The sequence below is a fragment of the Tursiops truncatus genome, chromosome 15 (assembly GCF_011762595.2).
Source record: "Tursiops truncatus isolate mTurTru1 chromosome 15, mTurTru1.mat.Y, whole genome shotgun sequence".
NCBI classification, from domain to species: Eukaryota; Metazoa; Chordata; class Mammalia; order Artiodactyla; family Delphinidae; genus Tursiops; species Tursiops truncatus.
Genome location: NC_047048.1, coordinates 16,472,323 through 16,486,053, shown reverse-complemented (window position 1 = coordinate 16,486,053; position 13,731 = coordinate 16,472,323). Strand labels below are relative to the sequence as shown.

The following is a 13,731-nucleotide window of genomic DNA, read 5'->3' as shown; positions in this document are numbered from 1 at the left end:
CATTGTGGAAGGGCAAGTTCTGGCCTAACCAGCCTTTGTCCCCATCTCTACCCCAGATCTAACCAAATTAACATCAGCTCCCAGATGGCCTTTGTTAAGGTCTTCATCACCGTCTTTGTCAATTCCATCTTCCAGTTCAGAAAAAGATGTCAATGGAAAGGCCTCTAGTTCTGTGATCACCCCCCACTCCTCCCTGATACTCTTAATACCCTTTCTCTGTAGTTGGCCCATCCTTGTCCAGGAGAGAGAAAAGGTGAGGAATACAGAAAGGTAAGGGGCTGGTGATGATGGGTTTGGTTTGGAAATGTGTCTAAGCTGTCCAATAAAACTTTCTGCAATGACTGAAATGTTCTGTATTAGTACTGCCTAGTTTGGTAGGCACTAGCCACATGTAGCTTTTAAGCACTTGAAATGTGGCTAATGTGACTAAGGAACTGAAGTTTTCTTTTCTTTTTCTTTTTTTTTTTTTTTTTGTGCCATGCTGCACGGCTTGCAGGATCTTAGCTCCCTGACCAGGGATTGAACCTGGGCCATGGCAGTGAAAGCGTCAACTCCTAGCCACTGGACCGCCAGGGAATTCCCGGAATCGAAGTTTTCATTTTAATTAATTAAAATAGCCACATGTGCCTAATGACTACTGTATTGGTGTAAGAGGTGCCTGTAGGCAACTAGGTGGAGCTGTCCAGCAGAGATGGCTCTACAGCCTCAGCTGCACAAGGTAGTGTGGTCGTGATCAGACATGAGGAGTGGTTAAAGCCATGGACACGAATGAGATCATCCCAGTAATATATGTAGAGAGAAGAGAGCCTGAAATCTAATTCTGGGGGGAAAGCCACATGTAACAGGCAGGCAAAGAAAGAGAAGTACAAAGTGCTGAGATGTTGTCTTGGGTAAGATTTTCCAGAAGCATACTCTGCGATGAGAATTTTTGTGCAAGTGATTTATTTAAAAAGTGCTACCAGGAGAAACTAGTAAAGGAGTGGGAGAAGCAGGAGAGGAAACCAAGCAAACGTGATCTCAGGAAGAGAGTAGTTCAGCTTGATTCCTCCCTCAAGGGAGCCCTGGATGTAAGTTGTCCCTCAGATTTATCCAGAAACAAGGGAGCTGGGCCTTTCATATACGAACATCCCTCAGCTGTAGACTAGGGCTTCCCCTGGGAGATGTCAATTCTCAGGCACTTCGTCAAAGCAAAGACTCCAGTAGCCTGAGGACAGTACTCAAAAAAAAAAAAAAAAAATCTGGAAGGTCTAATTATTTGGAAGAAAAACCACACACCAAAGACCAGGGGGTGTGGGAATACAGTGTGTGTGTGTGTGTGTGGTGGGGGATTGGGCAAACACTTCACACACAAATGACAAAAGAGGGATCCATGGTACTGGACACTGTCATTGTCTCCTATAGAATACACTGACTTAGATTGCTTGGTCACTTTGTTGAGAGTATCTTTAGGGAAGTGAAAAGGAAGCAGAAGCCAATGGTAGTGGACTGAGGAATGAATGGAAGGTGAACACGTGGGAGGAGGAATGCTTAGAGCTGCCCTACAATTTGGCCAAAAAGGGAAGGAGAGAGATATGGAGGGCTGCAATTTTAGAGGGTGGAAAGGTTTGCTTGTTTGTTTCAATCCTGAGGCAAACCTGATTATGTCTGAAGTCCTAGGGGAAAGGAGCCAGTAGAAAGGATGGTAATTGAAGGAGTGAAGTTTGGGGAAGGTGGGAAGGATGGATCCAGGGCCCAGGTTAAGCCAAGGTATTAATATGAAAGGGAAAACACTTCTTCCTCCTTACGAACAGGGGATGTAATACTCAGGATTCTTTCAGTTACAAGTAATAGGAACACCCCCCCCCCCACCCCGTTTAAGTAGTTTAAACATGAAAAGAGGGGGAGTTTATTGGTTTACAGAATTTAAAAACCAGAGGCAGAATGATGTTAGGCATGGCTGGAGCCAGCCACAGGCTCAAACGATGTCCATCTGAACTTGCTCTCTGTCTCTTAGCTCTGCTTTCCTCTGGACTGTCTTCCTCCTCAGGCAGGTTTTCCCCTCATAGATAGCAAGATGGCCACCAGAATTCCAAGCTTACACTCTACCAGCTTCATAATCCTAGCAGAAGAAGATCATAGCTTTCCCAGTAATTCCAGCGAGTGCAATAGGGTTGTGTCTCATCATCTCAGCTTAGGTCACCCAATGCCTATCTATCGTGTAATAAAGAATTTGTCTGGTCTTTGTCCCATGTTCCTGGCACAGAGCTTTTAAAATACTTGGAATTTCCTCAGTGACAGATGTGCCTGTTATTCGTGAGCCCCTCAGGTCACACCCGAGTTTCTGCTGACAAGCTGACTAATGGCAAGCCCCTCATAGCTTCAGGATGCGGTCACCAGAAACACCGACTTTGTGATTAGACGGTTGGGATTTTGAGCCAGTTTGACCTCCAGGGAGGGGAGGGGACTTGGAGATTGAGTTCAGTCACATGACAGTGATTTAATCAATCATGCCTAAGTAATGAAACCCCTAATAAAAACTTTGGACACTGAAGCTCAGTGGGGCTTCCTGGTGGGTGAATACACTGACGTGCCGGGGGGGTGGGGGTGATGTGCCCAGATTCTATGTCTCTGTGGACCCTCCTGGACCTCTCCCTACGTAGCTCTTCATTTAGCTGTTCCTGACTTGTATCCTTTATTATAAAATGTAATCATAATTGTAATCGTAAGTATAGTGCCTTCCTGCATTCTGTGAGTTGTTCTAGTAAATTATCAAACCTGACGGGGGTCATGGGAAACTCCCAGATCCGTAGGCAGTTGACCAGAAGTAGAGATGGCTGGGGGACCCCACTTGCAGGTGGCATCTGAAGTGGGTGCGGTCTTGTGAAGGAGTGAGCCCTTAACTTGCAGGGCCTGTGCTAACTCTGGGCAGTCAGTGCCAGAACTGCACTTCAGTACACCAGTGAGGGTTGAAACAGAATACTAACACTGAACAGACAATTGTGACTATGAGGAATAGATTATGCTGACTGGTAAACACTGGATCACGGACCTATCACCTGAGGTTGGGATGGGCTCAGCTCCAATCAAACTCCATGGACTGAGCATGGCAGAGGCTGGCTCTCCAAATGAAAACTGGAGTCTCTGACTGAAGGGGAAGTGGTTGCTTGTGGGCTTCTTCTGGAGGTCATCTTGACCCTCCCCCACCCCAAGAGATGGAAATTTCTCTTATTTTGTCCTATTTTCTGGGATGTCAAATTCAACCTTGGTGCTTTGACCAGAACCTCCTACCCTCCAAGCAAATCATGCTTTGCTCAATCAGGACATTCTGACAGCTGAAGAACTCCACCTTTACTCAGGTTCTGCCTCTGCTACTGCACGCACCATTTCCCCTAATTCTGCCAATCTTCCTCCCTCTGGTTTCAGGCTTCAAAGTGTAGCCTCCTCTAGGAAGCCATGCATGACTAACACACCTAGGTTGCCACTCAAGTGCCTTTTACGTAGCAGTTTTTGTGTGACATTCACAAAGTGTTTCCAACTGGAATGTCTCCAGTCACATCTGAGTGACATGAGTGTGATAAGCGTTCTGTGTTTGGAAGGGCATCCAGGGCCAGTATGGGAGGGCTAGGACTGGATGCAGAGAGGAGACGGGGGCAGTGGTCCAGGAGAGGGCTGAGGCTGACCTGGCCAAGGCAGTGCAGTGCGGTTAGTTCCAAGGAGAACGTCCAGAAATATTTCTGAGGAGACACTGCCAGGCTGGCTGGTGGGGAAGAGTGAAGGATGCCCTTGAGCTTCCAATAAGTCTGTTGAGTGACACCAACAACAAGGCTCTGGGTCCTAGTCCCCAATTTGCCACTAAATTGTGGGTCACCCCAGAACCTATTTCAATTATAGCAGACCCCATCTCCTTTTAGAAGTTAGAGCTACAAAAGGTCTTAGAGATCATCAGGTTTAACCTCTTCACTCATCCCCACTTTACAGATAATAAAGCAGAAGCCCCAGAAGTTCCAGTGACTCACCTTTATTTTTTAAATGAACGTGAATACAGAATTTGCCTTCCATCGAAGACATCGAGAAACTTAAGCCCAACACAGTGCTTAACTGAACGCTCAACTGAAATTATTCAACAAATTCTTCTTTCAACAAATACTTCTTCACCTAAGCATTAGGCACTGTTCCTAGAGTGAAAAATAAGTTCTTACTGTCAGGAGCTGATGAGACAGAAAAAAAAAAAAATCAAAAAACCAAACCCCCAAAACAAGCAAACTACTGAGATAATTTTGGATATTTAGATGCTATGAAGAAAATCAAAGAGGACCATTGATAAGAGAGTGACAGAAGAGGTGACATCTGAGGTGGGAAGATGAGAAGGAACAAGCTGTGGGGAAATCTCCAGGGAAGAGCATTCCAGGGAGAGGGAAGAACATTTGCAAAGACCCTGAGGTAGAAGCAATGGTGGATGTTTGTGGAACAGAAGGATGGCCAGTGTGGCTGGGAGAGAGTGAGAGGAAAATAGTACTGAGATGGGGGTCAAAGAGGTGGGCAGAAGCCAGATCATGCATCTTGTGGGCCACAGGGAGGACTCTGGGTTTTTTTTTTTAATAGTAGGTTTATTAAGATATAATTCACCTGCCATACAGTTCAGCCATTTTAAAGCAGGAGTTTGGATTTTATTCTAAGTGTAATAAGGAGTCACTGAGGGAGGATTCATTTCTGAATCACATTTAAAGATTGATCTGGCTGCTGTGTGGAGGATGGATTTGACAGGTATTGAGAATAAGGACAGAAGCTGGGAAACCCACTGGAGAGGTCATGAGGTAACCTAGGGGAGAGGTGATCCCGGTTTGAACCACAGTATTGACAGTGGAGATAGAAGTGGCCACACTGAGCCTTATTTTGGAGACAGAACAAGTGGGACTGGGTAACGGATAGATGTCAGATAAGGGGAAAGGAGAAAGGTGGTGTCATTTATTCGGATGTGTAGGGAGACTGTGGGAGAATACAGAGAGTCCGGTTTTGGATATGTTAGGTTCATAGCATCACAGTGGTAGCACCCTTCGGTTTGGAAGGCTCATTAATATAGTTCAAGTGTAAACATGCACAGAGGCCTACTGTGGCCAGGCACAGAGTATACGGAGATAAAGGAAGCCCAGTCCTTGCCCTACTCAAGTCACTCAGTCTCAGACAAGTGAAACCAAGAAATATGTCTCAGGGTACCAAGTGCTGTAAGGCAGACTTATCTGTTAGGGTGTATTTGGCTGCAAGTAAGAGACAACTCTGACACAGTCTGGCTTAAACAATAAAGACATTTGTTATCTCACACCATGAGGAGTCCAGACTTCTAAGATCCTCTTCGCTTTGCCCTCTTCTGGATTTTGGCTTCATCATGGACTGGGAGCACGATGGGCACAGTAGTTCCAGGCTTCCCATCCAGACCCAACAACTTCCAGAATCTGAAGGATGTCCATCTCACCAGTGTCTCCTTCTTAAAAGTGAGGGATCCTCTCCTAGAAGCCCTCCCCAAGGTAGATATCCTCTTACCAATCACTAGCCCCAAAGGAATCACACACGTAACCCTAAACAAACCCCCTGGCAAGGAGAATAAGACCAGCAGAAGTGGGCTAGCCCTGTCAGGATTTATTCCTGGAACTGGGGAAAGGGCCACCTGAACAAAATCAGGGTCCTGACTGCAGGAAGATGGAAAAAATAGTTGTTAAGCGGGAGCTCAAAGTGTCTGTCATAGAGCAGAATGAATGCACTGCTGGGGAGACCAAGAAGGTCGTTTGATTTCAAGAGCATTTTTTTTAAAGAGTTCAAGATTCTGCACAAAAAACTTCTTTAACTGTAATCACATAAAGGAAATGTTTGCAAGAAAAATCTCTCCTTCTCCAAGCAAATTACAGCCTCCTAAAATCAGAATTGTTTTCCACTTTGTCCCCACTCCCACCTTGTACACTTGCTATTTTTTTTTTATAGGGGCCAAACTTCTTTCATTTAACACTGCTCACAGGCATTTTCACAGGTGGCTGGCTCTTGTCTCTGCAACCCTGAGCCCAACATTTCATCTAGTGGCCAAAATTTATGCTACTGTATCCACGTACTGGGTATTTGTATTCATTTTGCTCTTTCACTGTGGTATTGGTCATAAGCATGGCTGGACATCTGGAGAAATTCCCTGCTATCAGTCTTGTTCTTACAACAAAGTTAGAAAAATACATCCCTCAGCCTCCTCTGATACAAGAACACTGAAATATGATGATCTAAACTTCTCCAGACACATCCACGTGAGCCTTTGAATTTGCCTGGCTTTGGGGGGAGGAGAGAAGGTCACTTTCTTTCTTTTTTTTTTTGCGGTACGGGGGCCTCTCACTGTCGTGGCCTCTCCCGTTGCGGAGCACAGGCTCCGGACGTGCAGGCTCAGCGGCCATGGCTCACGGGCCCAGCCGCTCCGCGGCATGTGGGATCTTCCCAGACCGGGGCACGAACCCATGTCCCCTGCATGAGCAGGCAGACTCTCAACCACTGTGCCACCAGGGAAGCCCAGAGAGAAGGTCACTTTCTTGATGCAAAAGCGGCTTCAGTGCCATAAGCAGTCACTGTTACAGGTAAGTCTAAGTTCTGGCATTTAGTGTTTGGTGGCAGTGGCAGTAGCAGCGGTTTTCTTATCAGATCAGTTCTATGGCTTAGGAGCCATTTCTGCAGCCTGCCCCACAAGTCTATAAGCTGCCTACCACTTTTTTTTTGTTATTTATTGATTTGTTTATTTGGCTGCATCGGCCTTTAGTTGCAGCATGAGGGATCTTTTGTTGTGGCAAGTGGGCTCTTCACTGCGGCACACGGGCTTCTCTCTAGTTGTGGTGCGTGGGCTCAGTAGTTGTGGCACGCGGGCTTAGTTGCCCCGTAGCATGTGTGATATTAGTTCCCTCACAAGGGATCAAACCTGCGTCCCCTGCACTGGAAGGCAGATTCTTAACCACTGGACCACCAGGGAAGTCCCAAGCTGCCTACCACTTTTAAACAAATCCCTTTCTTCTCAAACCAGCCCCTGTAAATTCTGTTATCTGTAAATCAAGACTCCTGACTATTACAGAGGATGCTACACTCAATAGCTCTACAAGAAATTCTCTCCCTTTGGACTCTTTTCCGGGCACTGTGTTTTGCAAATTTCAATCATTCATGTTCACCTCTCCCCAAATTTGCCATATATTCATACCACCCATTTTACCTACCAAATATTGTTTTTCAAATTGATTCATTTTTTCAACTCAATATTTACAATGCCAGTCTTTCTGTCAAACTAATACACATTAAAATAAATACAGCACCACTAAAATAGTAAGCATCAGTTCAAGTACCAACCCCCAAAATCTCACATCCTGGTGGCAGACAATAGTGTCTTAGGAAATTCCCAGGAGTGACTGAGGTACAGGCTGGGGACAAAGAGAACCCTTTTATACTGTACCAACCCTTCGTAAGCAGAGCTGATGGGTTTGGAGGGCCAGGAGGACAGAATTCTTAGCAAGTTTCTCATTGTAAAATGACAGTTAAATTATAGTACAGTGCAGTGGCTAAGTGCACACTCTTTTGGAGGTTAGCTGTGTTGGGCTCCTTGGTCACCCTATGTTCAGTTTTCTCATTGTTAAAATGAGGTAAATAATGGCTCCTATTACACACGATAACACTGGGAGCATTGAATGTGAACCAATATGAAGCATTTCCACAACGTCTGTTCCATAAAAGTCTCTAATTCTGAGTTTCCCAAACTCCTCTGAGCTTAACAAGGGTGTTTGTGTGTGTTAAAAATATAGTTTCCTTGCCTATGCCCAGACACTACTGAATCATAATCTCCAAGGGAGGAATTAAGGAATCTATTTGAAACAGACACCGTCAATTGAGTCTTAGGCTCTGATGCGTTTCGGAAACATCAATCAAGGTTAAGCAGCTGCTATTATCATCCCAGGGTGATGAGATGATGGATGTGAAAGTTAAAGGTCATCCTTGCACTCATTCATTCAGTCAACAGACATTTATTGAGTACTCACTGAGTGCCCCGCCCCGTGGTAGGAGCCAGGGACGCAGCGGGAACAAGAAAGACTCAGGCTGCCCTTAAAGGCACTAGAAGTTTGTCTCTCACCTGGTCATCTATAAAATCGGGTGGGTGGAAAGACGATCGAGGGAATTACTCTCTGGGCTGCTGAGGGTCCACAAGGGTGGACGGCAAACTTTGTCGCCTCAGGCTGTGAGCCAGGAGCGAGGGTATTTGAGGGTCAAAGACTGTGGGACCTGGAGGCTTCTGGAGCCCTTTTCTGTCTCTTGCCCAGATCATTTCCTCTCAGAGCCAGATGTCAGCATCTCCTTATGAAGTAGATACTACTATTCCCATTTTACAGATAAGAAAACAAAGGCTTAGCGGAGAGATGGGTCATACTAGAGCCCCACCTCCGAAAGATTCCCAGGACGGTCTTCCTCAGCCAGGCCGCAGGGCCTGGTCCTACCTCCAGCTGCGACACACGGCCGCCAGATCTGTCGCCAAACCCGCGCAGTGGGTCGGACTCCACGGGGTTCGGGGCCAGGACGCTCCGGAGTCATCCACGCCGGGACAACCGCTTCTGCCTCAAGGAGGACGGGACCGTGCCTCCAGACCTGGCCTCGCCCTCCCACGCTAAGTGCCAGCACAGCTCGCCGCCCTGGGAACTACAACGCCCATGAGCCTCCGGGGCGCAGGTGCGCTGTGGGACGCTCCACATCGCCCCCCGGTGCCACCAGAGAGAACTGCGTGGGCCCTGAGCCCGCGAGGCCCGAGGGCGCCTTGGAAACCTTCTCTACCCTCACCCAGCCGAGAGCCATCAGCACCTTCCTGGACGTCTTACGTCCCGCGCCCGGAAGTTGACGGGGCCATAGAGATTGGGGGCTAGAAACTCCCAGACTTGCCCTCTCGGCCCTCACTTCCGCCGGAAGCGACTTCCATCCACAGTTGTCCTTTGCTTACCGCACGCGCCGCCGCCAGTGCCCGGTACACACTAGTCCGGGCATCAGTACGACCACAATGGCGGCCTCGACGGTGCTGCGCGCGACGCCCCTCTTCAGCGGTGAGGGGGCGGGGGGGGCGATTGCGGCCCGGGTTCACGTGGGTTCTTCGGGAGCGGCCGGGCTCAGACCAGCGCCCTGAGTCCAAGCTTCTGCCCCGGCAGGTCTCGGCGCCGGCCCGATCCCACTGCTGAAGGGCCTTTTGCGGCCGCTGAAGGGCCCGGCATTGCCCCTCTTGTGCCGCGGCCTGGCTGTGGAGGCCAAGAAGATCTATGTGCGCGACAAGCCCCATGTAAACGTGGGTACCATTGGCCATGTAGACCACGGCAAGACCACACTGACCGCCGCCATCACGAAAAGTAAGCAGGGTTGGGGTGGAGGCTTCCGGCAGCGCCCGCTCTGCTGGCGGGACCTGGAGCCAGGGAGGTGGGACCCGCGGAGAGGCTGCTAGAGGTGTTTAGTGTGACCCCAGGCGCCGGAACTCGGGCGGACAGTAGGTTGCAGCATGCAGGAAACAGATTTCCCGTAGACATGAAGAAGTTTGTGATGCATAAATTGGGGGACCCCGAATGGCCTACCTCCAGCCCTGGGGACTGCCGTGTAAGCAGAGGTGTTACCCTAGAGAAGTCACAGGGATGGCCCTTGAGGCCCTATAACCTTTCTTTCTGACCTGAAGTTACCTCTGCTCCAGGAGTTGAAGGAGGGCGTCTCGGAAGCCTGATTCTCCCAGACTGTCCTTTGTATAGGTAGGAGGGGCCCAGGGGTGTGGCCTGAGCCCCTCCTCTACCTGTGGAACTTTAGCTGAAATATGTGTTCCCTCCCTTCCGTTAGTTTTAGCCGAGGGAGGTGGGGCCAAATTTAAGAAATACGAGGAGATTGACAACGCCCCGGAGGAGCGAGCCCGAGGTATCACAATCAATGCCGCCCATGTGGAGTACAGCACCGCTGCGCGCCACTACGCCCACACTGACTGTCCCGGTCATGCAGACTACGTTAAGGTGGGAGCTGCTGGGGACAGGGCCTGGAACTGCCCCCGCCTCGGGAAAAATGTTAGGCTTGTGGGGAGGAGGTTAAGATACTTGAGATGTATGGTTTTGAGATCATGGACCTGTGGGCTTGGCCAGTCACAGCAGGTGGTAAGGAGGTGGCTGGGGAGCTGAGGAGGTCACTGACTTACACTGAGTGTTTCCTCTCCTCTCCTCTCCCTAGAATATGATCACAGGCACAGCCCCCCTCGACGGCTGCATCCTGGTGGTGGCAGCCAACGATGGCCCCATGCCCCAGACCCGAGAACACTTATTACTGGCCAAACAGGTACCCAGAGCCTGGGTACGGGTGGAAGGAGGAAGGGGGGGCGGCGTTGGGCCACTCAGGACACCATCTCTATGTCTTTCCCCACCTACAGATTGGAGTAGAGCATGTGGTGGTGTATGTGAACAAGGCGGATGCTGTTCAGGACTCTGAGATGGTGGAGCTGGTGGAGCTGGAGATCAGGGAACTGCTCACTGAGTTGGGCTACAAAGGGGAGGAGACTCCGATCATCGTTGGCTCTGCCCTCTGTGCCCTTGAGGTGAGGGTGGGGTCGGGCAGGAGCTACTGCTGGCTGGGGATGGGGCTGGATGGGCGTCAGAGCTCTGCTCTGAGTCTGGAGACTGGCTCTTGGCAAGTAAGAGGAGCAGAATGGAAGTTTCAGCGTCCTGTCACCTCCCGCTCATAGCAACGTGACCCTGAGCTAGGCCTGAAGTCTGTGCAGAAGCTGCTGGATGCTGTGGACACTCACATCACAGTGCCCACCCGGGACCTGGAGAAGCCTTTCCTGCTGCCTATAGAGTCAGTGTACTCTATCCCCGGTGAGGACCCTGCTCATTTGCACTCCCTTCCCCTCACAGAAGCTTCACCCGGGGTCCCTGATATCCTGTCCTGTTTCTCCCAGGCCGGGGCACGGTGGTGACAGGCACACTAGAGCGTGGCATTTTGAAGAGGGGAGATGAGTGTGAGTTCCTGGGACATAGCAAGAATATTCGCAGTGTGGTGACAGGTACAGAAGGAAGCCTTGGGACACAGGGGCTCCAGGATTACCCCTCCCCTCGCAGACCCCTTGTGCCTTCCCTCTGCCCCACACCCTCCTCCCTCCTAGGAATCGAGATGTTCCACAAGAGCCTGGAGAGGGCAGAGGCAGGCGACAACCTTGGGGCCCTGGTCCGCGGCTTGAAGCGGGAGGACCTGAGGCGTGGCCTGGTCATGGCCAAGCCAGGTTCCATCCAGCCCCACCAGAAGGTGGAGGCACAGGTGAGGGCTCCCTGCGATGGTGGGCAGGCACTGTGGAGAGGCTCGGTGCTTCCAGCCACGCCCAGCTCCACCGTCGTTTTCTCTCACAGGTGTACGTTCTCAGTAAGGAGGAGGGTGGCCGCCACAAGCCCTTTGTATCCCACTTCATGCCTGTCATGTTCTCCCTGACTTGGGACATGGCCTGTCGGGTTGTCCTGCCTCCAGGGAAGGTACGATGTATATGACGGCGTGGGGGACTTTTCCCTCCTAAAGAGAAGCTGGCTGATGATGCAGGTGGAACTGGTGACGGAAGGGCCTGGATCAGTGGATTTAGGGGGAATGAGTCCTCATCCAGTATTCCTTAGCTTTGGTAGCATTTACCCACAAAGATTTCCCAGAAAAGTTCCTGTGGTTGAGAGTTCCAGTGTATTTTACATAAGGGCTCAGAGAAGCCCTGTAACTAAGAAATTTGTATAACCCAAAATTCCCTAAACATTTTTTTCTCAAGAAAAACGTTAGCAACACTAATCACCAGTCCTTTCCTGCCTTTGCGTATGCTGTTTGCATGTGCCTAACGGCTGGGATGAAGGTATCCCCAGAAGGAATCGTCACCCTGCTTCATTTTCCCATACCTTTAACCTCGTTGGTAGCAAATAGGGAATGGAGGCACCCTGAAGAACATGAGTGGTCCTTGTCTCTGCCCTCCAGGAGCTTGCCATGCCCGGGGAGGACCTGAAGCTCACCCTAATCCTGCGGCAGCCAATGATCTTAGAAAAAGGCCACCGTTTCACCCTGCGAGATGGCAACCGGACCATCGGCACTGGCCTCGTCACTGACACGCCAGCCATGACCGAGGCGGACAAGAACATCAAGTGGAGCTGAGTCTGGACCTCTGCTGGGGCTGTCTTGTGTGGCTGCCCTGGCCAGTGTTCTTTCCTGCCTCTCGTGCCCCCTTCTCAGGGCAGAGGCTGCAGCCCAGCCGAGTTGCGGCTAGACTGACACTTCCCCTGGCCAGAGGGCCACGTGGCCGGCCAGGTGAGGTAGGTCAATAAACTGTTCTGTGAATAGAAAGCTAGTTTGTTTGCCTTGTGTCGTTTGTACACACTGGAGAGGATGAGGAATATAAAAATGGAGCTGGAGCTTCCCTGGTGGCGCAGTGGTTGAGAGTCCGCCTGCCGATGCAGAGGACGCGGGTTCGTGCCCCGGTCCGGGAAGATCCCACGTGCCGCGGAGCAGCTAGGCCCGTGTGCCATGGCCGCTGAGCCTGCGCGTCCGGAGCCTGTGCTCCGCAACGGGAGAGGCCGCAGCAGCGAGAGGCCTGCGAACCGCAAAAAAGAAAAAAAAAAAAAAAAAATGGAGCTGGACACATAGCTTGGGAGATCCCTGAGCCATTTGAACTGAGATCACCTCTCTAGCCTCAAGAGTTCATCTATGGTACAGGGTGGAAAAGCTCCTGTCTTAAAGCTGTCACCACTGCCGTGACAACTTGAGAAAAGGCAGAGAAGCTGAATTAGGATTGGAAGCTATTCTGTGAGCTTTGTCTGATTGCCTAGCAAAACGCTACATATAATAGGGTATATTTTGGATATCCTACTGGGAGATACCGGGAAAGTGGTTGTAGCTTGGGCCCAGTTCAGGTGCCACACCCACCTGGTTTCCTCTGAGTAGTTAGGCTGTTAATGTCTAGCTGCCTTTATTTAAGCTTGATACTGGGAACTGCATCTTACCCAGCACATAAAATACACTTGGTAAATACATAATTTGCTTGATGGGTTACCACCACCATATCACTAATTCCAAACAGGAGTGAAAAACTATAGCATATCCTGCTGGGAACAATCAATCATAACTGAAGTTATGGTTACTGAAAGTGAATAAAATATTTCGTCCAAGTTAAAAAAAAAATTATAGCATGAAAGTTTCATTTTCAACATTTACTTATATTTAACATTAATAAGGTCTGTTTATCAAATACACAGGGAGTAAAATGCTGAGATTTGGGGGAATTCCGCGGCAGTCCAGTGGTTAGGACTCTGCTTTCACTGCCCAGGGCCAGGGTTCAATCCCTGGTCGGGGAACTGAGATACCACAAGCTGCATGGCACGGCCCAAAAGAAAAAAGTGCTGCGACTTATAAAAACTTGAAATTACCGGTCAGATGCTGACCCCCAACAAAAAAGGTAACATTCAGCAGGGATTAATGGGCACCCTTTCAAACTTGGATCCTGACAAATGAGTATATTCAGGACCGACAACCTGTTCACAAGCAGCTCAGAAGGGAGGGTGGTCTTGGGCCCAACTGAGAGCTGTTTTGAAAAAGCCTGATCGGTGATTCCAGAACGAGGCAAACTTGAGAGGACAAAGGAACTTCATGAAAAGTACTGTCCAACAGTAAAGCGAGGTTACTTGTTTTACCCTCTTCAGTGTCCAAGGTGAGGCTGAAGGGTTTCTCAGGATTCCT

At 49.7% G+C, this 13,731-nt stretch overlaps 1 protein-coding gene across 1 annotated transcript; it reads left to right on the top strand.

Annotated features, from left to right (window-relative positions):
- The first annotated feature begins 8,910 nt into the window (after window positions 1-8,910).
- Window positions 8,911-12,346, top strand: TUFM (Tu translation elongation factor, mitochondrial). Its single transcript, XM_004315108.4, has 10 exons — window positions 8,911-9,065; window positions 9,168-9,362; window positions 9,835-10,001; window positions 10,213-10,317; window positions 10,409-10,573; window positions 10,721-10,853; window positions 10,937-11,041; window positions 11,141-11,292; window positions 11,382-11,501; window positions 11,980-12,346. Exons 1-10 carry the CDS (start codon window positions 9,023-9,025, stop codon window positions 12,151-12,153), a joined length of 1,359 nt encoding a protein of 452 aa, XP_004315156.3. The 5' UTR covers window positions 8,911-9,022; the 3' UTR covers window positions 12,154-12,346.
- The last annotated feature ends 1,385 nt before the right edge of the window (window positions 12,347-13,731 follow it).

What these genes read in the sequence shown, in the direction of transcription:
- TUFM (XM_004315108.4), top strand. Translation starts at nt 9,023, where the DNA reads ATGGCGGCCTCGACGGTGCTGCGCGCGACGCCCCTCTTCAGCG. An exon ending in TATTCGCAGTGTGGTGACAG is followed by an intron (nt 11,042 to 11,140) that starts GTACAGAAGGAA and finishes CCTCCCTCCTAG; the next exon opens with GAATCGAGATGTTCCACAAG. An exon ending in ACCAGAAGGTGGAGGCACAG is followed by an intron (nt 11,293 to 11,381) that starts GTGAGGGCTCCC and finishes TTTCTCTCACAG; the next exon opens with GTGTACGTTCTCAGTAAGGA.